This window comes from Coptis chinensis, chromosome 1 (genome assembly GCF_015680905.1).
Source record: "Coptis chinensis isolate HL-2020 chromosome 1, ASM1568090v1, whole genome shotgun sequence".
In the NCBI taxonomy this organism is placed as follows: Eukaryota; Viridiplantae; Streptophyta; class Magnoliopsida; order Ranunculales; family Ranunculaceae; genus Coptis; species Coptis chinensis.
The window spans coordinates 5280024-5306528 of NC_141456.1; the positions used below are offsets into that span (position 1 = coordinate 5280024).

General features: G+C 35.9%; 2 protein-coding genes, 1 long non-coding RNA gene and 1 pseudogene across 7 annotated transcripts; 1 reads left to right on the forward strand and 3 right to left on the reverse strand.

Moving 5' to 3' along the window:
* Positions 1 to 1128: 1128 nt before the first annotated feature.
* LOC147521579 (proline-rich receptor-like protein kinase PERK8) lies at positions 1129 to 9613 on the reverse strand. The gene is given in 11 exon segments (XM_086574593.1): positions 1129 to 2575; positions 2789 to 3139; positions 3142 to 3258; positions 3382 to 3543; positions 5907 to 5958; positions 5960 to 6052; positions 6232 to 6308; positions 6395 to 6465; positions 6902 to 6988; positions 7097 to 7507; positions 7949 to 9613. Coding segments are annotated over 10 exon segments (2202 nt in total). The 5' UTR covers positions 9012 to 9613; the 3' UTR covers positions 1129 to 2575; positions 2789 to 3070.
* LOC147521580 (uncharacterized) lies at positions 2163 to 4995 on the forward strand. Its single transcript, XR_015202857.1, has 2 exons — positions 2163 to 2286; positions 3888 to 4995. It is a non-coding gene; the product is annotated as an uncharacterized LOC147521580 (long non-coding RNA).
* Positions 9614 to 11781: 2168 nt separating the features above from the next.
* Positions 11782 to 16955, reverse strand: LOC147521581 (uncharacterized). Of its 5 annotated transcripts, XR_015202869.1 has the most exons (10): positions 16705 to 16955; positions 16332 to 16456; positions 15267 to 15304; positions 14386 to 14496; positions 14207 to 14286; positions 13592 to 13628; positions 12524 to 12565; positions 12318 to 12414; positions 12059 to 12115; positions 11782 to 11964 (listed from the first exon to the last, which is right to left on the reverse strand). XR_015202869.1 is itself a non-coding variant. In XM_086574787.1 (9 exons), exons 1-8 carry the CDS (start codon positions 16951 to 16953, stop codon positions 12332 to 12334), a joined length of 765 nt encoding a protein of 254 aa, XP_086430913.1. In that variant the 5' UTR covers positions 16954 to 16955; the 3' UTR covers positions 11782 to 11964; positions 12318 to 12331. The 5 variants fall into 5 exon arrangements, 3 of the variants coding, with proteins under 3 accessions (XP_086430913.1, XP_086430810.1, XP_086430877.1); XR_015202868.1 differs by having other exon boundaries at positions 12059 to 12414; XM_086574787.1 differs by lacking the exon at positions 12059 to 12115.
* Positions 16956 to 17444: 489 nt separating this feature from the next.
* Positions 17445 to 25956, reverse strand: LOC147521582 (glucan endo-1,3-beta-D-glucosidase-like; annotated as a pseudogene).
* Between the last annotated feature and the right edge of the window lie 549 nt (positions 25957 to 26505).

The following is a 26505-nucleotide window of genomic DNA, read 5'->3' on the forward strand; positions in this document are numbered from 1 at the left end:
AAGAAGATTATTTATACTACAAGTATGAAGTATATGCTACTAGCTAGAGAAAGGCAAACGATGGAGTACTCCTTTAACAAGACCCATAAGCGCATCGCTGTTAAAGGAAAAAGCAATCAGGGATATATTATTAAGATTCATCATCTGTGTTGTTTATTTAATATACAAAAGTTGAATTATCTACTCAAAAGTCAGGCTTTCCACAAATGGATGACATTGGGAAGAATATACAAAGATTGCTTGATCACCGTACCATTCTCTCGTGATGTTTTTAACTGGACCAGAATTTAATTATTGCAGTTTTCATGAGTTTCACAGCTGCAAGAATTACCAGTGTACAATAGGATCAAGTGTAAATTTTGAACAAAAAACAAGATCAAGAAAGTATGTAAAGAGATCAAAGCCCCATTCACGGGGAACTTTGAATCTCTGTTAAGCTTCTTTGGTTGTACGTTGTAACATGGCACATGTGCATTCATTGAAAACATTCTGATCAAAGATATAATATGTCAAGATGAATGAACATGCAAAACATTTAAGAAAATTTCAGCTTATTGATACTAGATCGACTTTCTAGCTTTTCTGACAGATTTCTCAAAGGTTTGCCTGTTGACTGGCCAGTTTTAACTTTTAACCAATAGCAAACTGGGTATTATGACATTGATTCAATTGGTGATACTACATTTTCATGATCCAGCTAGCTGAACACCTGCGTGGCTCCATTGACCATTATAGTTTATATGACACACAATAACTTGACGTAGTAAGATTTCATAAAAAGGATGTATAAGGATAAATGTTTGGTGAAATCTCATTTATGGATGAACAAAATATATTGGCCCATTCCATGTCTTTCAGAAAATTGAAATTCGAAAATGAAATCAATCTTTTGAAAAAAATTAGCGTTTAATTGGTTTTATCAATATGTGGATTCCTTATGATGATGCATGAACGATAATCCTGAAACTTTTAATATTGATAACGAGCGAATCAAATTGGCAGATTGCATAGGTTTTAATACATACATTCACATTTTGTAGCGAAAAAAAATAATAAATATATTCACAACATATATTGTGTGTGTGTGTGTGTGTTTTTATGGCGAGAGAAAGTGCAAGAGACGACTAGTTACTGAATCAAGTTACTCCCATAGGCCATATCATATATTTTCTAAAGATTCTTCACCATTTGGATTAAATGGTAGTGTAAAACAGAATCAAGTTCATCTTTCCCTATATACGGCGGGAAGCTACTAGATTCCTCTCTTCCCCAGAAGCTGCCAAATGCAAACTTTCCATGCTGCGACAATTCCTCCATTGCCTTCTCAACTTCATTAAAAGTCTTTCTACAATCTTGGTAAGAACTTACAGAAAAACCTTCTAATACGATTCTTGTCAGCTCTCCTTGAAAACTTATTCGTTGATCTTCCCCTGCATGTTGAACCATTCCACTCCATGTTATCTGCTCTTTTCGCTTCTTCTTCCAAAGTCTCTTTGATACAAGTCTTTTAGACTTTCGCACCAACTTGTGAGGAAGCTTAAGTAAGACAAGGACGATGATTTGTAGAATCAAGCATGGACAACAACAACATAAGACGGCGCCATCTGCAACCAACAAATTGCAGTCTTCCATGCCAATGTAAAGTTGTTGATGAAAGGAGACGGGAAATGGTTATTCAGAAACTTGTTTAAGATGTCATGTCTTGGAAGGAATAATATATTTTCCTCTGAAGAGGGTAAAGAAAAAGCTAAGCAAGAAGAATAAATGTCAAAGAAATAAAAGGTGTTCTCATTTCTAATTCTTGCATTACTTCCTGTCTAGCGAAAACTCCCATATATAAGAAAAAGGGATCCTACAAGTATAGCAATCCAATGCTTTATAGCAATCCAATGCTTAATGTGCAGTATATTGCAACTCTGGACAGAAAGAAAAGATAATGCCTATTTCATTTGAAGGAAAGATTACAACAGATGTCTCATTTTTAATTATCCTTTACTTGAGATGACATTGAGTGGTAGAGAAGTTTACTTTCTAATAAAGGTCACTCTTTATTGTGAAGACTGTAAGACGAAGTTCAAGTTTCCAACAGGAACTGATCTCATGTCATATCCTCCATTATAAGATTAGAATCCAAGGAAAAAGTGCAACATAGCTTACAACCAGAGACTTTCATCATTTCAGCAAGATTATTAGGTCCTTCGGAACTTTGGAAGGTGAACGACACTGATATGGATCATTGAGGGGCACCAGATGTGAAGATCCGGATATGGGTGTTTCTATTATAAGGTCAGTAAATTTCTCACTCTGATTATTATCAGTTTCCTTTCCGCAGTGTTTGCAATTTTGTGCTTTGCCGATTTGCTCAGAGAGAAAATACTATGCCAATATATGTGACCCACAACGAAAGTGTACATGAAAATATGTGACCCACAAGGAAAGTGTATTTACATGGTAAATTTCAAAATCTTGTGGCTACCAAGACTCATATTTCCAGGATCCGAACTGAGTTTTATAAATTTGAAATAGCATGCATGCAGAGTACCTATTTCATCAATGGCACAAGTGCACAACGAACCTGTAGAAACAAGAAAAGAAATGGAAAAAGTTTCAAGATGAAAACAGTTACTCATTAATTTGAATAAAGAAATTAAGTTAAAAGTTGTATTCACAACTCGAAAAAATATTTGGTAAAAGTGAACATTTATCTCTACATGGATTTCTATATCGACAAAAAAAAGCACAAATTACAAAATTGAAGTCATACAATATCGTAGAAGATGGAATGAACCTGGCTATAGATCTTCGTCAAACCCGACTGAAACGAAGACTAGTTAGCAACTTTACAACCGAATTGCTGCAGACATGAGATTCACACTGTATCCTGCTCATAGTTTCTTGAACTCAATCCATCTGTTTAACGAGTCCCAAATTCTGCCAGCTAAATTCGCATGCCCTCATTTTGTCCAGCCAAGACACTCAAAATGCATATGATAAACACTTCGATTTCAGGGCTAAATGGTGTAGCACATGGTATCGGTCAGTATTAGTCCTATCTGGATATCATAGCTCTCTAATTTTCCCAACTACTTCTGCTGAACAAATCAGAAGAACTATAGTCTTGACTACCAAATGCCATTCTACTTTAAATATTCTGATTTCCTCAGACCGTTGGGTAGAGTTGAAAACTTCACTTTGACCAGGTAAAATTCCATTTGTTAGATCTGAGGACTCAGCTATAGCTTCAAAAGCTCTGGCGACCTGAACAAAAAAATACAATTGCATCATGGTTTTGGTTCCTACTTCCATCCTCAGCCACATAAAATTCAAGTGAAGATTTTTTTTGTTCTTTTTCTTATGAATAAAGTGTAATCGATAAAATACCTGTCCCATACGAGGCCTTTTCACAGATGAATGGCGCACACATACTGCAGCTGCCTCAATCATGTGGATCACCTCACGTTCTACATAGTTCTTCTCTAACCTTGGATCGAGCAATCCTTCAAACTCTTTATTCACAAGTGCATTGCTCATTAATGGTCGAGCCTGAAAATGACACCCATTCTGTAAGCATAAGGAAATTTGTTTTGCAAATAATCTAAACATCGTCAAGATGTAGAGGCCTGATTCAGTAATGTGGAGAAAAAAAATGGAATTCCCTTTTGTTTTGAATTAAAGCAAATAGAACATGTATTACACCATTAACATTTCCTGTAGCTTGTCATACTCTGGCTCTCCAAAAACAAACGGGTGGGCTGACATGATAAAGATGTCCAAAGCACACCAATGAAATTAATGCTTTAAAAACAGCACAAAAGATGTACTTGTTGTTTTTCTTTTCTTTTCTTTTTTTACTTTTTTTTAGGTTGTTGTTGTTGTTGTGGTGACAGAAGTTCTAGTCCTGGACAAGCAAAAAAGTTTGAAAACACATATATCAAGCAGAAAATATCATTTCACAATGTTCCTGGTTCCTTGAGCTGACTGTTCAACATATGGGGAATTCAGGATACACGTGTTTTTTTTTGGTGAAAAACATGTGTGTCAGGGAACAGTTATCCAGCAAATCCTCAACAGCCAAACAAACAAATCCTGCCATACATGGGTAATTTATATGAAACTTCTCATAAGTCCCCATACCATGCAAAGTCACCAAAAGGTTATTCAACTAGTAGTTGATGCAATTACACTTCTAAATTCGTTTTGGAAGTACATTAAGGTTGTGTATGGTCTGCAGAATCAGCTTAAGATGGAAAACCAACTTATTCCAATTCATTTATGATATATCAGGTCATGTTTAAAGACAATCGTTGTTCAATTGTTATTTGTTAGTTACACACAAGAAAAGAACTAATTCCAATTAATTTCTTCAGAGAGATGCAAGGCAATGACTACTACTTCAACTAGGGAAGAGAGTAACCACTGCCTTCACCACGGCTTCGTTCACACAAACTTACTTATATCTCTTTGGGATACACCGTCAAACACCAAAAGAGTATCCTCAATCTCACCGCATCAAAAAAATATCATAAATATAAGAAGTCGATTCCAATCCATTTGCAGAAACGAGCAAATCAACACCATGATTATCAATCCCATACTAAATGCAAGTTATCTTGCCGCAGACAGAGTACAAAAAAGGTATGTGAAGATACAGTTTCCATTCTAGTCTAAACATCAGACAGCTTCCACAACCATGACCATAGTTGATCATAGAGAGATCGTGTGTGTGTGTGCAAGAGAGAGAGAGAGGATAAGTTCATTAAGGAAGATGAAGTAACCACATGATTTCAAGGAGGTGGATTGAAGAAAGGGAATAAGTGTCAAGGATAGACAAAACAAGCTGAGAGGATTTATCCTATCTTTTGAAACACCAGGCTGTTCAAAAAAAGAGGTGTGGGCTGGAGGTGGAGGTGGAACCACATGCACTATGCATGAGCTTGCATGGTATCGGCTATCATCCTTGACTTCAGCACCTAATTGGCCTCCAAACAAATACTCTTTTGCAACACCCTGAGGTCCTGACCCATCTTGCTGAGTTGCCTATTTTCGCTTATACAGTGTGCCACATGAACACTAATCAATTTTATGTGAGTACAAAGAGATTAAGAAATAAAGCTGTGAAAGATTTGAGACATCTATCTTATCTAATGTTAATCTGAATTGGAAAGGTGAAACCAATAAGATCCATGTATTCGTTCTAGTTTTGTAAGAGATCTTGTCGAGAATTGTTACTTATAAGTGCTTACTACTTATTCTCACAGTAAGTGGAGGACTACTTTTTTTTGGGTGTTTGTTTTTTAGCTACTTATATGTGGTAGACCTTTTATTTTGGTACATTTTGCTACTTACAAGTGCCAAAAGTGCAAGTAGGAAAACCTGACTTACACAAACTTGTAAGTAGCAAGCACTTGTAAGTACTAAAAAAACAAACAGGCCCTTATTTACATCTGTTAGTTCCTTTTTGTACGAAATAACCACAACTCATAATATCCAGGAACTAACTTTCTTTCCCAGCAACTTCCTACAAACGAAACACACCGTAAATTTCCGTAAGTACCTGATATAACTCTCTCTCTCAAGTTTAGGTACTAGTCTTAGAATTGGAAGGAAAATCAAGAAGTACACAAAAATCAAGAGCATCTGAGACACTTTAACTGAAGTGCAATCCTTTTCAAATTAACCAGTCTCTAGTGTATAGTGTACATATTAGATCAATATGGGTAAACTTCTACTATAGACAGGGGTTCAAACATGAGAAGTGTGTCTTCACGGCAAATTCTATGAATTTGAAATTGTAAAAAGCTTGAGAAGTTTGACGTGTCACTGGAACTAGCAATGAAAACAAGTTTTCAAAATGTTTAAGTTCCTACGTATAATAGAGAGAAGGTTTTACATTAATTAGTACTTACCCATTCAACTAGGTTCTCATCTCCCAAAGGCTGAGATCCATCCACAGGTTTACCCAGTAATTAGCTCCAAAAGCACAACTCCAAATGAGTATACATCAGATTTCTCAGTCAATTTGCCACTTGATGCATATTCTGGAGCCATATATCTGGAAATAATACAATTTTATTCCATGTCATTCAATTCTATCATTTAAAAGCTCAATAAAATCTAGATAATTATATAGAGAATATTAATCACATTTTCCTATCCAACCGAGAAAATGCACGTAGAAAGATCCTGCATGATTCTCTAGCAGATACATTCAGCTTTAAAGAAGTTGCCTACCCAAATGTTCCCACCACACGTGTGCTTATATGTGTGTAAGTATCCCCAGCTAACTTCGCAAGCCCAAAATCAGAAACCTGTCCAAGAAAAGAAAATGACAATTTCAGAAGCTTCAATTACCATAAAAAATGAAATTCAGAAATTGTTCAGCCATTGGGCATGCCTGAGCTTCAAAGTCGTTATCTATAAGAATGTTTGCTGACTTGATGTCCCTGTGAATAATGCGAGGATGACCTGAGAAATGAATCAGAAGCTTTGACTCATGAATATGCAATTGTTAATTGTAGCGTAAAAATACCAAGTAACTTACTTAACTGGGAAAAGTTCAAATTCTTTAAGACGTGCACACTCAGAAATATGTGACAACTAAATTATTGACATGGATTAAAATAAATAAATAAATAAATAAAATAATTTTAAGTTTGTCTATAGTTTTCAAATATCCTTTACATGCCTGCTATATACATTCACATGCACATAGCACACAAGATATGCCTGTTGTATATGACCGTATGAAGTTTGAACTATATAACATTACTTCAAACGTGTGAAAAGCATAGAGTAACCAACTATTCAATGATAACAATATGGACCCGTCTAGTCAGAGCGGTAAGAAAAGTGTGAAAACGATCGAATAACCAAGTCCAGAAGCAAGGGAGGGAGTACTCACAATCTTCATGCAAATAAGATATTCCACGTGCTGCGCCAGTAGCAACCTTAACCCGAGTTCTCCACTCCATTACTGGCCTACCATGCGCTACAAAATGCAGAGAAACATGAGATTAGTAATCTCATAATGGAAGACCAACACACATACGCTGAAAAGTTCATTTTTCACTAGTATTGACTAAAATGCTCATCTTACCGTGAAGATGATAATATAGGGTGTTATTTGGGACAAAATCATAGACAAGCAATCGTTGATGGTCTGATATGCAGTACCCTACTAGTGAAACCAGATGTTTGTGATGAACACGGCTAATAGTCTCGACTTCAGCTCTGAACTCACGGTCTCCCTGTGAACCACCAATTTTGAGCTGCTTTACAGCCACATCTCTTCCATCTGCTATAATTCCCTTGTAAACACAACCGAATCCACCTTCACCTAAAAGATTCTGCTCCGAAAACCCATTTGTGGCTCCAACTAGTTCTTCATACGTGAACCACGACCTGGAATTGCCCATTAAACCTGAATCTTGTGGTGAATATACAAATTCACTTCCAGAACCACGGTTTATTAGAGGCTTTAAAGAATAAGCCTTTACATCTGACCTATCTGTAGAGGATCGAGAAAAATCAACATCAACTTATGGAAACACAAAATATTTCAAGCGTACACTCAATATGATAATTGAGTAAAAAGAATAACTCCTTCTACACTTTTGACCAGGAAATTCACAACTTTATGCTATGTTACATAGACACGCCATATTTATAAGAATAATCCGTGTTTATCGATCCACGTGTCCGTGTCAAACACATATTGTATGTGTTATACCTCAATTTTTTATATTTTGCCGTGTTGGATACGGACACGTGGATCCACGTCAATGTAACTTAGCTTTTACGTTCAGTATGTATCTTGTGCATATCCTACTACAAAACTTTGTGGAAGGATAAACCGCCCAACTAAGGAAAACAATAAAATTTACATCCAACAACCATGTAACGTAAACCTTCATACAAAATAATATTGGCAAAGTTTTCAAGGCAGTACCTGAGACTGGGGAAGTGCCAAGTGGGGAGGGCATAACATGTCCGGCATTGTAGCGAGTGGCCTTTTTCTTTTGTTTCCTCATATAACAGACAGCCAGTCCGATGAGACTAATCACGATAAAGCTAACTAGAACAACAGCGACTGTACCTCCAGGGCCAATTCCGCCAGAACTTTTATTGTTGTCATTTACTGGTGCACGAGAACTCTGATTTGTTGAGTCATTGGGTGGAGTCAGAATTGGTTGAGTGGGACTCGGTTGGGGTGGAGCCTCAATTGGTTGAGTGGGAATCGGTCGGGGAGGAGCCACAGTTGGTGAAATGGAAGTAGGTGGTAAAGGGGGTGAAGGAGAAGAAGGTGTTGGCTGTGTTTGATTTATAGGCGGTGAAGGTACAGCAGGTGGAGTATCCCTGGAAGGGGGAGATGTGGGCCGCCGTGAAACAGATGGAGGAGGAGGTGTAAGCGACGGTGGCGCAGGTGAACGTTTAGGCGGATTAGCCAATGGTGGCGGAGGGGAACTTGTTGGCAACGGAGGAGAATCAGCAGGGGGAGGAACAGAGACATTTGGTGGAGGTGGAGGTGGCAAGACTGCTTGGGGAGGAGGTGATTTTACCGCAGGTGGTGTGGATGAAATAGGGGGAGGGGAGTTAACGGTGTTAGGTGGTGGAGGTGAAACGACAGTCACAGGCGGTGGAGATGAAACTGGACGAGGGGCAGGAGGAGGAGGAGGGGAAGACGGTGGGTTAACAACGGGTGTAGTAGTAGTAGGCGGGGGCGGCGGTGTGAGTACAGGAGAAGAAGTGGGTGGCGCTGGAGGGGAAATAACAGGTGTTGTTGGTGGAGGGGACAAAGATACTGTAGGAGGCGGTGCAGCACTAACAACAGGAGGTGGGGATGAAGTATTGGATGAGCTTGTGGGTGGTGGAGGATCTGAAGTAGCATTAGGTTGTGCCGTTATAGGTGGCAATGAGGTTGTAGAATTATCTTGAGTTGGAGGTGAAATGTTAGTTGAATTGACTACAGTTGTATCAGGGGAAGAACTAGGTGAAAGTGATGGAGATTCCATCACTTTAATACAACAATTCAATCACCAAACCTCAAATCACTAGTGAAAAAAACTTAACTACAAGATTGCAAGAAACCTTCTTTTTTAAGCAAAAACTATATATCTTCAAGATAAACTTCGAAATATGAGAAAGTCAATGAAGAAAATTATAAATGTAGCATACCCACATTACCAGAGAAGGTAAACAAATCACCAAAACTTCAAGAACCCACCAAGAACCATATCTGAACACTTGATCTTCAAACCCCAAACCTCAAAACAGCAAATTTAACATATACCCATTGCACCAGAATGAAAATAAAGCAAAGCCCAACTACTACTAACTGTATCTCTGCTCTTCAACACACCAGTTGCACTTAATAAACTGCAAGATTTGAAGCTCTAGTAATCTTTGAAGAAGATAGAAGAAGTCCAAGATGAGAGAGAGAGAGAGAAAGGAGTTGAAGAAGAAGAAAGAGGAGACAACTCCAGCACAAAGCAACAACGTGAGAACTACTTCTCTCTCACTTTCGATTTTTTTAGTGTTTCTCTTTCTTTCTTTTTCACTTTTTATTAACAGAGGAATAATATTATGGAGAGAAAAATCAGGATATTAGGATTTAGGACAGTGATAAATGGATGTATTACTGCCGCAGAAATTGGCTCTGTCTAAGGTTAGTCATATTAACCTAAGTTGTAGCTACTAACGCATGAGGTCTTGTTTTCACACTCACACCAACTTTAAATGATCAGAGTTTGACATTTCAGCAAATTCTTCAATTTTTTGGTGAATGTACACTAAAGCTATATGAGTACTTGTCTGACATAGTCCATATGGGAAAATCTCACACTGTATTAACTTGTTGCAACACTTTGTAGAGCAAGAATAGCAGCAAAAAAAAAGTTTATTACTAGTATAATGCTATGTAGTGGGGCGTGAGCAGAGAGAGAAAGAAAAGAGTGAGAGAGAGAGAGATTGCAGTCGAGAGATTGAGAGAGCGTGGAGTAGAGAGGGACGAAGAATGAGGACAGACAGACAGAAATCAACCAAATGACTTTGTGTCCACATACCAATCAAAAACGTTATTTCCATTTCGATTTAAAAGAATCGTAAGAGATAGCAAATCCGTAGAATTTAACTCTAACTAATTATTTTCTTTGTCTGGCTTGCTTAGTCATTTTTTATTTTATTAAAGAAGCTACAGGTTTTCCACTTGCAGTTGAGTTTGACTTTGAGCTACTTGCCTACTTCCACATATAATAACCATGCAGTTCTTACTTCTTAGCACAGTTACATTAGTTTAGACTTTAATATTATTACTTATGTGGCTGGATTAATTAACTAGCTATATTAAGGTCAACATTCTTTGGCATTCGGTGATATCATCCTGCTTATTGAGTTATTGCACTCCCTGACAAGCTGTGCCAATATAATTCTAAACCCCATGTGTTGAGTATGTAACACCCTGTTCTGTACAAGACTACAAGTAAGATCTTTGTTGAGCTCAAATCATGTTGGTTGATCCATTCACCCATATTTTATGAGAGTTTTCCTGTGTTGCTTAGTTTGAGAGCAATGCCTGTCCTCTAAACATAATAAATTGGTGAACCTAATGGTGGAATCCACCATTTTGGTTTTCACACAAAGGGTGAGGAGGACGTGGGCACCTGGCTTATAATACATGATGCTTTTCACAATTAAATATGGACCCATTATGTCATTGGAGTGAGACCATGGGCAGCATGAAAGATGCAATCAGAGCAACACGTGTTATTTGAACAGATCAACCTAAAACTTCCAATACCTAAATGAAGTGAGTCTTGAATTAAAATCGATGGTGTTAATATAGTCAAATATATTGACTGAATATTTAATCTCAAATCCTCATTAGTAAACATTTTTCGTGTAGATACTAACCCTTATTGACTTATTATACACTGTTTAAAAAGCGGTGTAGATTTATGTTAATGCGATACGTATATAGGGGAAGCATCTAATATGAGTGACATTTCTCAGCATAGTTGGGTTCTGCAATGTCACATGCGCACTCTAGGACCGCAATTTCCAATTTCATTGTGACCCTACAGAGTGAGTCGACAAAAGATTTAAGAGGACACGTTTGATGTTTCCAAAACGACCACTCGCAAAACTATAGCTCCTGTTTGGCTGTTTCCAAAGATTATTGGATAAAAAGATAAAAGAATCTCAACTCTCAACTCTCAACTCTCTCACCCACTCATGAAGGCATTCTTGTTTGCCTTTGGGGACCCCATAACCAATACCACTTCCTCAAAATTGTTTAAGAGATTCTAAGGGATACGCTTAGACCAAAATGGATACGCTTTTTCTCATAATTTGTGGTTGGGTTGGTTCTTTAAAAATAGATTTAATTCTTAAAAAGAGTTACGTCTAAGCACCTGACCGACCAGACATGCTAAATTGAGGGCCAAATGACTACTCAGGTTCTAAGATCACATTACTATCATTCCATCATTCCCGACTTATTCCTCTTTTCTGCAAACTAAATACAATGTTGATTGAATCATTTTATTTTAGTACAAAGGCACATCTTAAGTCGATGATCAAAGAAATGGTGTAAAATAAAATTACAAAGTCCACCATTTGCAACAGCTATTCAAGTTTTTACTTTTGCATCATAAGTCTCAGAAAGGGGTATTCCAGACTGAATCTAATATAGTTGAACTGTAGAGTCTAGAACCTTTTAAGCAACATTTAGCTTCTATAAGATGATGACATTTGAAGTCATAGATCTAAGGAAAGATCTACAGAGATAGGAAAATAAATTGATGAATGTCCTAAAGAAAAGAAATATAGGAGGAACAAAGACCTGGATGGTTTCTTCGAACTCGCAGGTTTGAAACACGACTAAATTATTAGTATTAAAATTCCTTCCGCAGTGTAGAACTATCAGATGTACGTTATTGCATAATGAGCTGGTATTCAGTTTCCTTTCTGCTTCAGAACAAAACAAGGAAATTACAAATGCCAGAAGGCTGCTTTTTCATCATAACATTCACCTTCAAAAGGAAAAATTATTGCCGCCTACCCTTCAGGTGTTGCCATATACAGTGCTTCCGTGTATCCACAAGTCTCAATTTGTCATCTTGCAGGGAAGTTAAAAAATCTTAGTGCATCACATGCTGGCTTGCTTTCGGAATGTTTAAAGGATTGAGACAGAAGTTTGATTCAAGGTTCTTTGAGTTTAAAGGAAAATTAGAAAATGAGGACTCCAGTATTGGGATGAACTGCGGCTCAGCAAAAAACTAGTGATGCAAAAATAACTAAATGGAATGTGAATGAGTTACCGCATTGAAAGATTTTATATTTTGTCACCCAACTTTGAGGTTCTTCTTGAAATTATTTCAGCTGCCCAACTCTTTCCGATATCAGTCTGAAACTTGCCTGAAAGATGACCAGGAGTTAGAATAACAAACAAGGGAGATCGGAAGAAAATGAATTTAGCCAAACCATCCATTCGATCTGTGCACATAACAAGAGAATTATGACTCACCTGCTGTGGATAAGAAAAATTCATCGAGGACTTTTCCATGTTCTGAAGAAACGACAAAATGATGAAATACATTAAAGAATGAAATAAAGCAAAGTTGAAAAATAGATAAGAGGTGGCATCAGATACAATTTTTTTTTTTGATAAACGTGGCATCAGATACATGGTGACAACTATTATGACAACACCACTAAAAAAAGATATGGCAGTTTCAAACATTTGTAATAAAAACCAACCATGCTTGTACATTTAGTTTTGACTTGTGATTACAAGTTATCTAAACAAAAGTGTGACCTCTCGGCTCTAAGTGCTTACTCGATATTGTCCTCATAGGTCGCAATTACAAGTATTCTAAAGAAGATTACTTTCTTTTGTTTCTTGCTCTACCTAGCGGCGGGAAACAAGTCTATCCATCTACCTAGCTTAGGTAGATTCTGTAAATTGTTAGTGATAAGACTACTTAAGTCCACGTTAGGTTCAAACTTGAATATATACTGTTAACATAAAGCTGGAAATTTCTAGTTGGCCAATCTACAAATTAGACAAACAGTATGTGATACGATACTTCATTGTATCTTTCAAACACCAGTTTCCAGAAAATATGTCGAGCCAAAATCAGCAACGTATTACTTGTACACGGTCCTACATTACTCTCCTCCTCTGAGATGTACCCGTATTCAACTCCAATACACTTTCCTCCCCTGAATCTACTCATACTTTTCACAAAAAGTACTTTACATGGTCAAAATCAGCATAGTGTCCAGTAAAGCAAGTTTAACTGAGATGTTGTGCAAGAATTAGCATTCCACTTATTTCCCCATCTAAATCAAAACGACTTATTTCCACATATATTCGTCTGATATGAATTAATTATACCCTTGAACTTGTTTGCATGCTTACATATTAGTCAACAAGATGATACAGAGACAACATGATCATACTATATAAAAGCACATTGGAGCCCCAACAGTTGCCGTGACAGAAAATTATATATTCTTCTTTATATAGATATTTGACTAGATAAAGTTAAGATTTACAGGCTTGGAAACAGTACTCTGAAAAATCACTTACCCATTTCGTACTCCAGTGCTTGCAGAATCATTTCGACCTGGATTAGAGTTTAAATTAGAAAGGAAGCATATGGCCACAATAATAGAACTGAAAAAAATATATATCATGTGGTATGGATTGTCCTTTTGTGATTTACTTCCCTTTCTTCAAAGTACAAATAACAATCCTTACTGTTTGGTCATCCAAAATTAGGTGACAAGGCACCTTACTGAGTCACTGACTCCACAATATTTGAGAAACGTACACCCAACAACCAGCCAAACAAGTGGCCGTTCTAAATCTACACTACACTCGTTTAAATCGTAAATCACTTTCTAGGCCTTTTCTCTGTTCTTTTTGTGCTCCGAGAAACATAGAATTTTATTGTTAAAGCACGGTGATATGGAATGTCCCACCCAAATATGAGTTCTTAAAATTTCAAACCTCTTACTAAAATCCAAATAGACCCACCCCATTGAAAGAGTTTTTGCATTACAATTTTTTTTCTCCCCAAGTTAGAAATGTTGCCATGACAACCAAGTACTCGAAAATAACATGTGAAGACAAACAATATCCGTGGCCAACAAATATCAAATATAATTTCAGATTGATGAGTTCCAATAAAAGAGGACTTACTTTGTCAAAATCTTTCACAAGGTTTGCCTCTAGTGAAGAATTATTCTCGTACTCTGCCCAAAGTTCTTGTATCTCCTGAGCTGCAGAAAATAAAACATTTCAGCAACAAAAATCTAGTGATTCAAAGAAAACAAAATGCAGGGCTCGGAAAACGTAAGGTAATAAGCATCAACTAATACCCCTCAATCCTCCGCCAAGAACTGCACACATTTCATTTAAAGCTGCTTGCTCCCGCCGACTTTTTTCTTCCTTAGGAATACCATCTCTGGGGGTGATATCTCCAACAATAGCTACATAAGTAAAACGTGCATCTCAGACTCCGATCACCAGAAAAACTAGAATAGGTGCATGCTATACTTGTCAGTAAATGTAAACACTTATTACAGGAGACACTTATTACAGGCATAATAACTTGTAAATAAAATGGTAAACCCTGAGGAACTGAAACAATTAGTAATTCTATTGCAAGAAAAAATACAACTCAAAAGACAGGGAGAAGAAGAAGAAGAAGAAGAAGAAGATAAACCTTAACCTACCTAAACTTCCATTTAATTAAAAAAAAAAAAAAGGTTTCCTCCTGGATCTGGTTATAACCCCATCAGATGTTGAGGCTCTTATGGACTTTTTACTTATTCTAGTTCTACAATACAACTCAAGAACAATGTGGTAGAACTTTGATCGTATATGGAGATCATCCTCACAAACAATTAGTTTCTTCCCCCACTTTTTAACCACATCAAAGGTACCATTTAGTTCATGATAATTGCAATACCCAGACTGACACAATCTTTGTTTTGGAACCATCTTCTGAGATGCTGGAACCATTCTTGTGAGAATGGCCCCCATAATGTATTATGATGCAATCATTTTCAGAAATAACAGCCCATATAATCATCTCTCGAGGGTTCATAGACTGGCGACCACCAGAAGTGTCATAATAACCTCCCCTTAATGACAAACTAGACAACCAACCTAATAAAAAGGGAACAAAGACAATAACATAGTAATGAACTAAAAAAACAATAATGACCAGTAAGGAAAAGGGCTGTGTTTACAGTACCTTCAGCTATATCGTGCACAATTGCTATCTTGATACACCTGTTTAAATCAATATAAAAAGGCAATCAGCAACTATCACATAACAAAGGCTAATTCCAAAAAGATATTTAGAACGGTATAACAATCACAAAGAAATATTATTAAAGAAATACTTGTGGACAAATCTGCAGATAAGAAGGTATTAAACCGATTCTACTTTCTTCTTGTGTTAACTTCTCTAGTCATAAATTGAGGAAGCTACATACGCTTGAAAGTACAGGGGAGTATCAAAATATTAAAAACTAAAATAGATAAAGAAAACAATTAGAAATAGAGAGAGATATTTCCAAATCCACAAGAGAGAGAGGACAGGCAAAAAATCGACAATATAGTCATCTAGCACCTAAATCAACTCCGTATTAACCTTTTCAGTTTATTCTGAAAAAACTTTGGACAAACTCTGAACGTGCTTATCTTACCACTTCAGCAGCATCCCAATACTCAAAATTCTAATTACACCATTGATTAAGTGCATGAATCATTTAAGAATAGAATAGTTGTCCATTAAACTTTAAACCCAAGTTCAATCTGACTAGCTTTCAATCGGGAATATCAGAAAAGTATAGAAGAGATCTTCCCTTATTAAGATAAGTGCGTGTTAGAGAATATATCTCAACCAAAAGCATGCGTTTGGATATCCAATCCTGCATACTACTTCTCTTTTGAAGGCAAAACTAGTGCTAAGGCCATAAGCACTCTCAAGTCTTAACACTATCCTTGGTTGCTTATGTATTTTGACCTGAATTAGCAATGTAAATATCTCTTTTCCAATTTCCAATTCATTTCAATGTAACATTGAATGACAATTTTCCCTTCAAAGCTGACTGAAAGCCCTCAAAAGTTTTGGATATCAGTGTTCTTTAGCCATTTTGCGGGCATTGGTGAAATTGGTGCATTTCCGACAAGAGAAAAGGAACTACTTTGCTCCTCATAATCTTTAACAATTACAAATGCTTGAGATAAAAATGTATATATAAAAAGACACGTTAATAACGATACGGGCTAGCACAATTTATGTAAATCGAACCTTTCCCTGTCTACACCAGTAAGGTCGCCAACAATTAACGCCATCAATGCCATGCGGTACATGTGATCAGCAATAGATTCAGGACCCTTTATCCCGTGGTTAATCCATCCCTTCCTTTTGGTAGTCTGAGAAGGAAAAAAAAGAGGCCATACATAATAATGAAAGGTTCCCACCATAGTGTACTGCTTATAATATACCATTGCAATTCCATAGTAACTAAAGAGAGTTTCTTTGGATATAAATAATTTTTTTATTCACATGCCAAACTTATAGAGAAGTATATTGAGTTTTATATCAAACACCTTTTACATGCAAATACAAACTAGAACAAAAACAAAATTAAAAAAACAGAAAATGAATATATATATCGTACCTTGAGACTGTGACACAAGGTGAGAAAATCAATAGCCGAAGAAGAAGAAGATTTCTTTGAGGAACCAAATCCATTTTCATTAGAATTCAATGATGCATGACAATGAACGGTCGTCATCAGGATTCTTGTGGAGAAACCAACCTTTGATAATGACGAGGTTGGAAGTAATGAGAAAGATTGAGTGCGAGAACGAGAAATTCGTTGAAGAGATGATGGTGGAGACGAGATGGAACTACTTGCTGCTGCCATTTTTTTCAGTTTTTTTTTTTTTTTTTTTTTTTTGCTTTGAAGAATAAATGAGAAAAAGTGTGGTGGGCTTGGACATATTTTTAATTGGGCCTTTTATGGCCCAATAGTTGTTATCCATGTCTGAGTTGCACCTCTTGCAAATGTCTCAAAGCTCTATTTTCATTTGCGTGCTTATTTTGTTACTTTTGTTCTAGGTTATATACAAAGTCTGAAGTGACAATCGCCAACAACAAAGTACTAAATAATATCAACTCCTAAAGTAACAAAAAACAATTTAATTTCCTTGATTCATGATAACAACAGCAGAAGAAAGTAGATGAATGAAGTTAATTAATCATGTCCATTACAGTTGTACTACAAAAATGTATAAGCGATCATCTATAAGATGCACAACAGACTTCCATTACGAACAAAGACATAAGCCCACCAATACTATTAGGAATAGCCCTAATGCTACTGTAGTCAAAAACAAACTGTAGAAAAGTAAGAACTGAAATAATGTGTTCTCCGTGATACTAACTGAGTATTATAACTTGGGAGTTTATTCTATCATAGTTTTCCAAGCAGCTTATAAATCACAAAACCGAAAAAAGGCAACATAACATAAAACATAATATTGATTCAAATTTTTAGTGATCACTATAGTGTCTAAACCAGCAGTATCTCCCTCCATCATGTCCTTCCTCCTTTCCATCACTTCTACTATGAATCCACCACAACATATTCGAAAAGTGAATTCCCATCATCATGCCCATTCAAGTTTCTGATTTTCTCCAATGCACCTTCCTTATCATAAACTCCTTGTAGTGCATAAACGAACCCCTTCCATCCTTCTCCAACCCCTTCTCTTCCCAAAGCCGGCAATGTCCAATTCACCAACTCTCTAGCAAACCCAAGTTAATCCGAGAACAAATTCTGTAATTCACACCAAAGGGCATCCTCCATGAGGGCATCAGTTGGTGAAATTTCTCGCTTCCTTGGTACTAAGCTGATTGGTAGCTTCATCAGACATGACCCGTCACTGCTTTCATCAGAAGCTCGTGTTGATATGGGGCACAATCTAAGTGTCCGCTTGATCAGTTCTATATTGGCATCATCCTGGATTTGTAGGGGTAGAAGACTATCATCGGCCGCCGAGCCCACATCCGAAATATTAATGACTTCAAAAAAATTCTCATCAAAAAATAAAAAGTTTTCTCGAGAATTATTTACTAAATTTGAGTCCAATCGATGCTCTCTATCCCTTTAAAAGTAGTGTTAAAGTCGATAAAGTAAAATTTAAAAGTCAATAAAAAATTAGAATTTAAAATAAGAGTAAAAGTAAAATTTAAAAGTATTTATTTCATCTCTATCTCTATTTTACTCTCTATAATAGAGAGTAAAATAGAGAATGTAATGAAATATGTCAACTTTTAGCTTTCTAATTTTATCGACTTTAAATTTCTTTAAATTTCTATTTTAAATTTTACTTTATTGACTTTAAATTTCTACTTTATTGACTTTAACACTACTTTTTAAAGGGATAGAGAGCCATTGGACTCATGTTTGTTTTTCCGCCTATGAATGTTGAATGTTTGAATCTTTGAATGGCTCATTCTCTCCAATGCTAAATGCCGATTGTCAATTCTAAAAACATGTTTGTTTTCTCACTAAAATAAATAATCTGGCTCAAGGTCAATATAAATCATTCGGACAATTTTACTCATGTTATCTATTTTAAACACTAACTTGATTTCTTGTTAAACAAAATATATATTATATTTGAGGAGAAGAGATGGATTATCGAAAAAAATAAATGATAAATAAATTTATTTAAAATATGTTTTCACAAATATATTTTAACGGTTTATTTTCATATTTTGTTTATTTTCAGTATATATATATATATGTAATTCTATTTTTAACAAAGTGGATATCATTCACCCAAAAAAATGAAAAAACCCGTGACGCCAACATCAAATTTTGAAGAACTTATTTTGAAGCCATAAAAGTCAAGGTAGGAAAGTAGATGGGTTCTTAAGATTGGGTTTTTAAGAAAGGGCAAGAAGGGACTTTATTGTTTCAAGTATTAGAATTCAAAGATTCGTAAGAAATTTTGGTCTTTGAATCTTTGAATGCTAAAAGTACCAATCAATGCTTAAACTACTTAAAAAAAAAAACAAACAAGTTTTGAGCCTCAAATGCTTAAAACTTAAGTTTAAGAGGCTCTGAATGCTGAATTCAAAAAAAACAAACAACCCCTAAGTTAGCATCTTAGTAGTTTGTATCAGGATTAATTATAATATTTGTGATGAGGGATTCTCATAAATAATTAAAAGAAAAAATTAACAAAAATAAAGAATAGACAAACCAATCTTTAGTTGAATTTTGAAGAATAATATGTTAATTATATTGCAAATACTATGTAAAACTCAATTTTCATAAAACTTTTGATACATGGATAAGGATCTAATTTGGAGCAGACACCCTATTAAAAAGGGGTAAGTATGTTCTTTTGGTTATACAAAGTACACACGTTGAGAAACCCTAACTTACAAGTCTCTAATTCGCGACCTTTGGATGAACCTATGAACTAGCACCTTTACATAAATAGCCTTCTCTCCCTCAATGACCTCTTTTTGCCATGCCCGGCCCGAGGCGGTTCAAAATCCAAGCGTGTTCGTGGGCAAAAGGCACTTTTTGTCCGAACCTTTGCCGGATTTTGGAGTCGCCCCGGGTCGACTTTTGCTTTGAACTTTTGCCAGATTTTAGAGTCGTTCCTAGCCTGGGATTTAATAATATTGGAGATTTTGGGTTTCTGTTCTTTGAGCCTTTGCTGCACCGGATTTCTTTGGAGGGGCTTGGAGATTTTTTGATTCTCAACCTGTTCCTAGGTTCTTAAACCCGGATTTCGGAGGGGATTTACTTTGAAGGAACCCAAATAAAGTACACAATTCTCTATGATCCATGCATGGTGGAAAAGTTTAAGTTTAACAGTTTATGGAGACTTGCCGTGTTTTAAGTTCCACAATGTTTATGGCAACACAATTTTGAGTCCAAAATCTGCATGCAGTCTACATGGTGTTTTGAAACCTTCTTTTTCCTTCACATAGCGATGGTATTAAATAGAACCCAAAATATGAGAATGTAGGATTTCGTTTATGTTGTTTCTGTAGGGTCATTCAGTGATGTTTTTATTGGATCGTGTTGCTAAAGCTTGACCAGTCTTTCGCAGTGCTTCCGTAGATCTCATGTTCTTTGATTGAAAGTTGGTGAAGTGTTTTTTGTTTCCACAACACATTTCTGGAGGTTTATTGTCATTAAATACGTTTACAACGATGTTTTGCTTACTTGAGAGAAGTATAATTAAATATTGGTTTGTTTGGACTCCCTTAAAGTTGAAATGTTGTAGCTGTTGTTATTGAAATTTTTGGGTTGTTACTGAAGCTGGTATCTTTCTTATTGAAAGTGTTTGGAAACAGTTGGATTTACACATGATCTTATTTGTCCATCCTGAGCCCTACTCTGATTGCATGTGCATTCCGTACCATGAAGTCTTGCCTTCTCCCGACCACCCCGCCCGAATGTTGTGGGCTGCAAGATAATCGGGGCCCTAAGCAAAGTTCGAATCTTCTATGATTAATATATACTAATAAAATTTGTTTTTTTGTTATATATATATAACAAAATAACAAATAAAATAACAAAATATATTATTATATTTTTATATATAACAAAATATAACAAATAACAAAATAACAAATAACAAATATAACAAAATATATATAACAAAATAACAAAATATATTATATATATAACAAATAAAATAACAAAATATATTATATATATAACAAAATAACAAATAAAATAACAAATATATATATATATTTTTTTTTTATTTTTTTTTTATTATTATTTTTTTTTTCTCACAAAATCTTATTGATTTGTTTACGTTATTTCATATGATCCCAACTTTCTCTTTTTGTCTTTCTTGAATATTCTTCACACAAACTTGAACTTCAATTGATTTATTTAACTAAAAATTGCAAATAGAGAGAGAATGTAGAATAATTATACACCAAATAAAACAAATACGTAAAAGAAATAGAGATTATAGGGAAAACCATAAAAGGCAAAAATATGATATATGTAAGATTGAATTGTTGGCGTTATATATACTTGATTATTTGTTATAGGGTGATGAAGAACTTTAATAAGTTATGGAAGCGTGCTACTTTTTGTTAGAGAAGGCAAGGGAACCGAAGGAGTTTAAGTGTTTAACACTACTTTAACAAATAAAAATTGTTAGATCTTTTTTAATTTTTTTTTCTCACAACATCTTATTGATTTGTATACATTATTTCATATGATCCCAGCTTTTTCTTTTTTCTTTCTTGAATAGTCTTCACAAAAAGTTGAAACTTTAATAGATTTATTTAACAAAGAATTGCAAATAGCGAGAGAGAGAGAGAGAATGCAGAATAATTTTACACCAAATAATACAAATATAGAAAGAAAAGAGATTATAGGGAAAAACTATAGAAGACAAAAAAAATGATATAGGTAAGATTGAATTGTTGATGTTATACTTAATTATTTATTATGGGGTGATGAAGAACTTTAATTAGTTATGGAGGTGTGCTATTTTCTGATTGGAGAAGGCGAGGGAACCGAAGGAGTTTAAGTGTTTAACACTACTTTAACAAATAAAAATTGTTATATCTTTTTTTATTTTTTTTCTCACACATGTTATTGATTTGTTTACGTTATTTCATATGATCCAAACTTTATCTTTTTTCTTTCTTGAATAGTCTTCGCACAAATTTGAAACTTCAATAGATTTATTTAACAAAGAATTGCGAATATAGATAGAGAATGCAGAATAATTATACACCAAATAAAACAAATATTGAGAGAGAGAGAGCGAGATTATAGAGAAAAATCATATAGAAGGCAAAAAAATGATATATGTAAGATTGAATTGTTGGCGTATATATACTTGATTATTTGTCATGGGGTGATGAAGAACTTTAATTAGTATTGAAGTGTGTTATTTTTTTGTTAGAGAAGGCGAGGGAACTGAAGGAGTTTAAGTGTTTAACACTACTTTAACGTGATTTTATGGTTTCCAATTTGCCAATATAAAAACGTTTATCCAACAGTGAAAAATAAATGAAAAACAATAGTGGGTTTTGGTTTTAATTTTTTTCTTTATTTCCCCACTAATAAATCAATAGTGGAGTAGTGGACAATGACTGGATTATATTGTGGGGGGGCCCTTGGGCTACGGGGCCCTAAGCGGAGGCCTACTTTGCTATAAGGTTGAGCCGGCCCTGCGAATGTTCTTGTAGATTGTTCCTGTATTACATGCTCTGGTCTGTGTTGCTAGACCTTAAGTGCATATTTCTCCTTTTCTAATTCAGGTGTAAAAATTTGCCTTTTACGTCAGAGTTTGGTGCTACTAGTTGGCTGTTATGTGCTCTTGGACCTAATATAGACTATTGTGTGCTTGCTGTTGTTTTTGTGCGTGTGATCATTTTCATTCATTTTTAGTACTTGAATGTCTTCAGCCTTCATGGTTACTGCTGTTAAGGTTGAAATTTAATTACTGTTTAGTGCTTTGAAAATCATGCTTGTTAGCTGCTTTCCTCGTGGAAAATTTCAATCGCTGTTTTGTAGGCTAGAGTGTTCAGCTACATTGAGCTTCATGGTGACATTTATAGTTGAGCTGTGCTAATTGATCTAATTTTGCACTTTCTCCACTATAACTAACTCTTTTTATTAGCTATAGTACGCAGTAGTGCAGTACACAGGGTATGTTTTATTTTGAGTTTGAGTTAATGAATTACTTCCATCAGTTGTTTAAACTATCAGGTGTGACATATATGCTCTGTTATTGAATCTAATCTGATGAAGGTATGCTTAGTGATCTCCTTCTTTATTGGATGTATTATTTTGTATGATGTTGTTCTAGTGATTAGGTGCCCCCGATGTAATTTTTTTAGTCTGATACTTGTAGCGATTGAATCTTCTTGGTGTTGTTGATAATGATGTCTGAGTTATAGATTGTTTTGAACATACACTTCTTGTAGTATAAATATTCCAATATTTATGACATTTTCTGACTTTTTTGGTTAGGTACTGCTCTGGTTGTTTTATTCCTTTCAGAACAGGGATGTAAGGAAGGCTCACCTGACGCTTTCTTCCAATATATAGAAAGACAAGGAACATGCGGCCACTCTCTAGATAAAACTGGAAATTTTTTTACCACCAATGTAAAAACCAGAGGCGTATTAGAAGGTCTGATGGTAAATACTGTATGCATTTGTTCTTGTGGTGCTCTTTAGGAATTAAATGACATACTGCCCTGTACAACAGAAGCTCTTTTCTTCAGTAGCCCATAATCCTCATAAACCACACTTTCTTGGTTATGTAAATATTATAACAATGGATTGTTAGCCTTTCTTTTCAAGCTAAACAAATTAATTACTTAACGTGATGTTATGGATGATATCGAAGTAGCCTGAAGACGCCCTAAGCTTTATATTTAACTGTTACGTCTGCCAAATAGATGGGAAGGACTACCTATATTAGAAATCATGTGTTGACACTTGGACATAACTCATTAGGGCCACATCTCACATGAGGCAGACGTAACAGGTGAAGTTCTGACACTTGCAAATGTCTCAAAGCTCTATTTTCACTTGCGTGCTTATTTTGTTACTTTTGTTCCAGGTTATATACAAAGTCTGATGTTTTCTGACAGAGACAGTCAAATATTTATCTATCGATTGTAAGCTTAATAACAACGAACTTCACATTTCATATTTTTCCTCCTAACTAAGTGATACTGTTCTCAATCACAGACAACAAAAAGCATAACATCAAGCAAGTAAGAGATTTTAACAGATGGAGTGATCACAACTAATCATAATGTCTAAACAAGCTTAAAAAGAAATTTCCCAACCAGCTCCCTCCAGTTTGTGCTGCCTCTTTTACCTCACTTCTACTATGAATCCACCAGAGTAGATTAGAAAGTGAATTCCCATCATCATGCTCTTTCAAGATTTTGATCTTCTTCAGAGCCCTTTTTTTGTCGTAAACACCTTCCAATGCATAAACAAAGCCCTTCCATCCATCTCCAACACCTTCTCGCCTCAATGCTGGCATTGTCCATTCTACCAGTTCTCTTGTAAAGTCACGATCAGAAAACACAACCTCAGAGATTGGCACTATTGGTAGTAGTTGTATCCCGAGCCTACACTCTTTCCATTCGGGAGGAGCAAACCAAAGTCCACTATCTCTTTTGTTGGCCCATACCATGCCAACAACTTTATTCGCCTTAGCAAACTCATCTTCATACATCCCTCCCCTTCCCTCACATGCCACCATGTTCGCATTGCTTCAATCTCGAATGCTGCAAGTGTTGATCCAATATCAGTAACACGAGCATCACCATAACTAAGTCCAAACAGGGCAGCAGCATAATATCCATTCACTGCCTCACTGGTACTTTCTTGATTCCGCCCATCCCCGAATTCAGTCACTCCACCAGCCCATGAATGCAGCTTCCACAAATCAAAGTTTCTTAACCGTGGATAATTCGAATTAGCCTGCCTATCCAAGTTCATGAAATCAGCAATCAAGGAGTACGCTTGAGGTTTATACTTGCTACCCCATGCCGGATCAATCTTCGCAAGCACTGCAATACCATAAAGAAAGTATCCCAAATGGTAATGATGATCATTATACACTCCAAACCCGAAATCAGCACCAGAATCCACAGCACCTTGTTTAGTCACTAAACCTCCCCACTTAGATTCATACAAGAATCCATTGCCACTTAAAGTCCCATCCAACCAAGGCTCAATCCTCGCCTTCAAGTACTTCTCAGCTCTCGGAATCACATCAGGACAAGAAACCTCCTCAGCAATCAAAGCAAACCTAGCTGCCCTAGCAATCAACTTCCCATAAAAGTAAGACGAACTAGTTGTTATTGGTGTATTCAGACTCTTAACATCTTTGCGAAGGGCAGAAACTATTTCAGGGATGGATTCTTCTTGTACTCCCCCAATCGAATGCCAAGTAACCGGAACCGGCTTAGTTTTCAACATCCATGAGTCTCCTACAACACCTACCAGATCTCCATCCACACTTTTGTACTTAAAATCCTTCAAAATAGACACACCCCCCTTGCTCTTTAGACAAAAGCTGAACATGAAGAGGATGGGCAAGTAAAAGAAGATCCCCAATCCTTTCTTCTCCCACTTATATTCCAAAGAAAAGGGTTCCCCAAAACTGCTTCCCCACTAACTGGATAACAAGAACTATATTGATCCAGTACAGATTCATAACTGGGGTCAGAGTCCGGCAAGATTGCGAACCTAAGTGCACCAGAAAACCCACTAAAAGTGATGCTAGACAAACTAGAATCCAGATTCAATGGTGAAGATGAATACATAATCCATGTTTGGTTGTTGTTAAAGTGAATCTTATGCTTAGTCCCAAAACTATTTGATGAAATTGACAGAATGGCATGAATAGTTGATATGGAAATTTGAGTTGAACTACAAACTTCACAAGTAATATAAGGACTTCCTCTAACTAACAAGAAACGTAAACCAGGTGGAACATCTAAAGTAACACTAAGATCATTAAAAGAAGAGATTTTGTGATCTTTTTTTACCTCACAATCTTTACCATTATTCACAGCTGAGATAGTGAGATCAGCTACAAAAACTTGGCATATGAAAGCAGAAGTGAAGAAACGAGATGGGTATGAAACACTTAGGGAAGAGTTTGATGATTTGATGAGATATGGGTGAATGTATTCAGGTTGTTCAGCATTGTTGAGTGCAAAGTTTTGGAAGAATGAGTTGGTTGGAAGAGGTGACGAGAGAAGATTTGGAGTGAAAAAACGAGATGGGTCTGGAAGAACTGTTGAATGAACTAGTGGGAAAGTGAATGGTATAGTTAGAGCTGGTGGTGGATTCATTGTAGGGAAAGAGAGACGGGGTCTTTTTTCTTCTCGTGGGTTCATTTGTAGAGAGGGTTTAAAGATGGAGATTCCCTTTTTTTATATTATTTGTATAATCTTATGATTTACGTCAGACTGCCTATTAGAGGTTTTAGCTTGGATGGCAAGTAATTCGTTAACTAGGAAACCTACTTCAGTTAGAGACACACTTCACTTAAATACTTAACTCGGAATAGAATAGAAATTAGAAACAAAATCCCTATATATTTGGAAGATTCCGTGCGTGAAAAATGGGAAAAAATATCCCCACAATACGAGTTTGTGTTGGAATGGTGATGAAGTGTTGTTTTAATGGCTGGCAGAGCTATTATGTTAGGACTTTTGAAGGGGTTCACTTGTCTTAGTGGTGCTTTCATGATGCAAATATATCTTGTTGTTTATGGAAGCCATTCGAAATCTCTTATAGTACTTATTGCCTGGACCACTGGTTTTGTTTTGTATCTTGGTTAAACCTACAGTCGCCTTTATTGAAGTAAATATATTGATTGTCTTTGCTTGTACTTTCCATTTCTTGTAGTGGCGTTGTATGTATAGAC

Coding starts and splice junctions, on each gene's coding strand:
- LOC147521581 (XM_086574787.1), bottom strand. CDS start 16,953: ATGGCAGCAGCAAGTAGTTCCATCTCGTCTCCACCATCATCTCTTCAA. Junction 16,457..16,704: donor CCTTGTGTCACAGTCTCAAG/GTACGATATATA, acceptor TTTCCTTCTCAG/ACTACCAAAAGGAAGGGATG. Junction 15,305..16,331: donor ACTGGTGTAGACAGGGAAAG/GTTCGATTTACA, acceptor TGATTTAAACAG/GTGTATCAAGATAGCAATTG.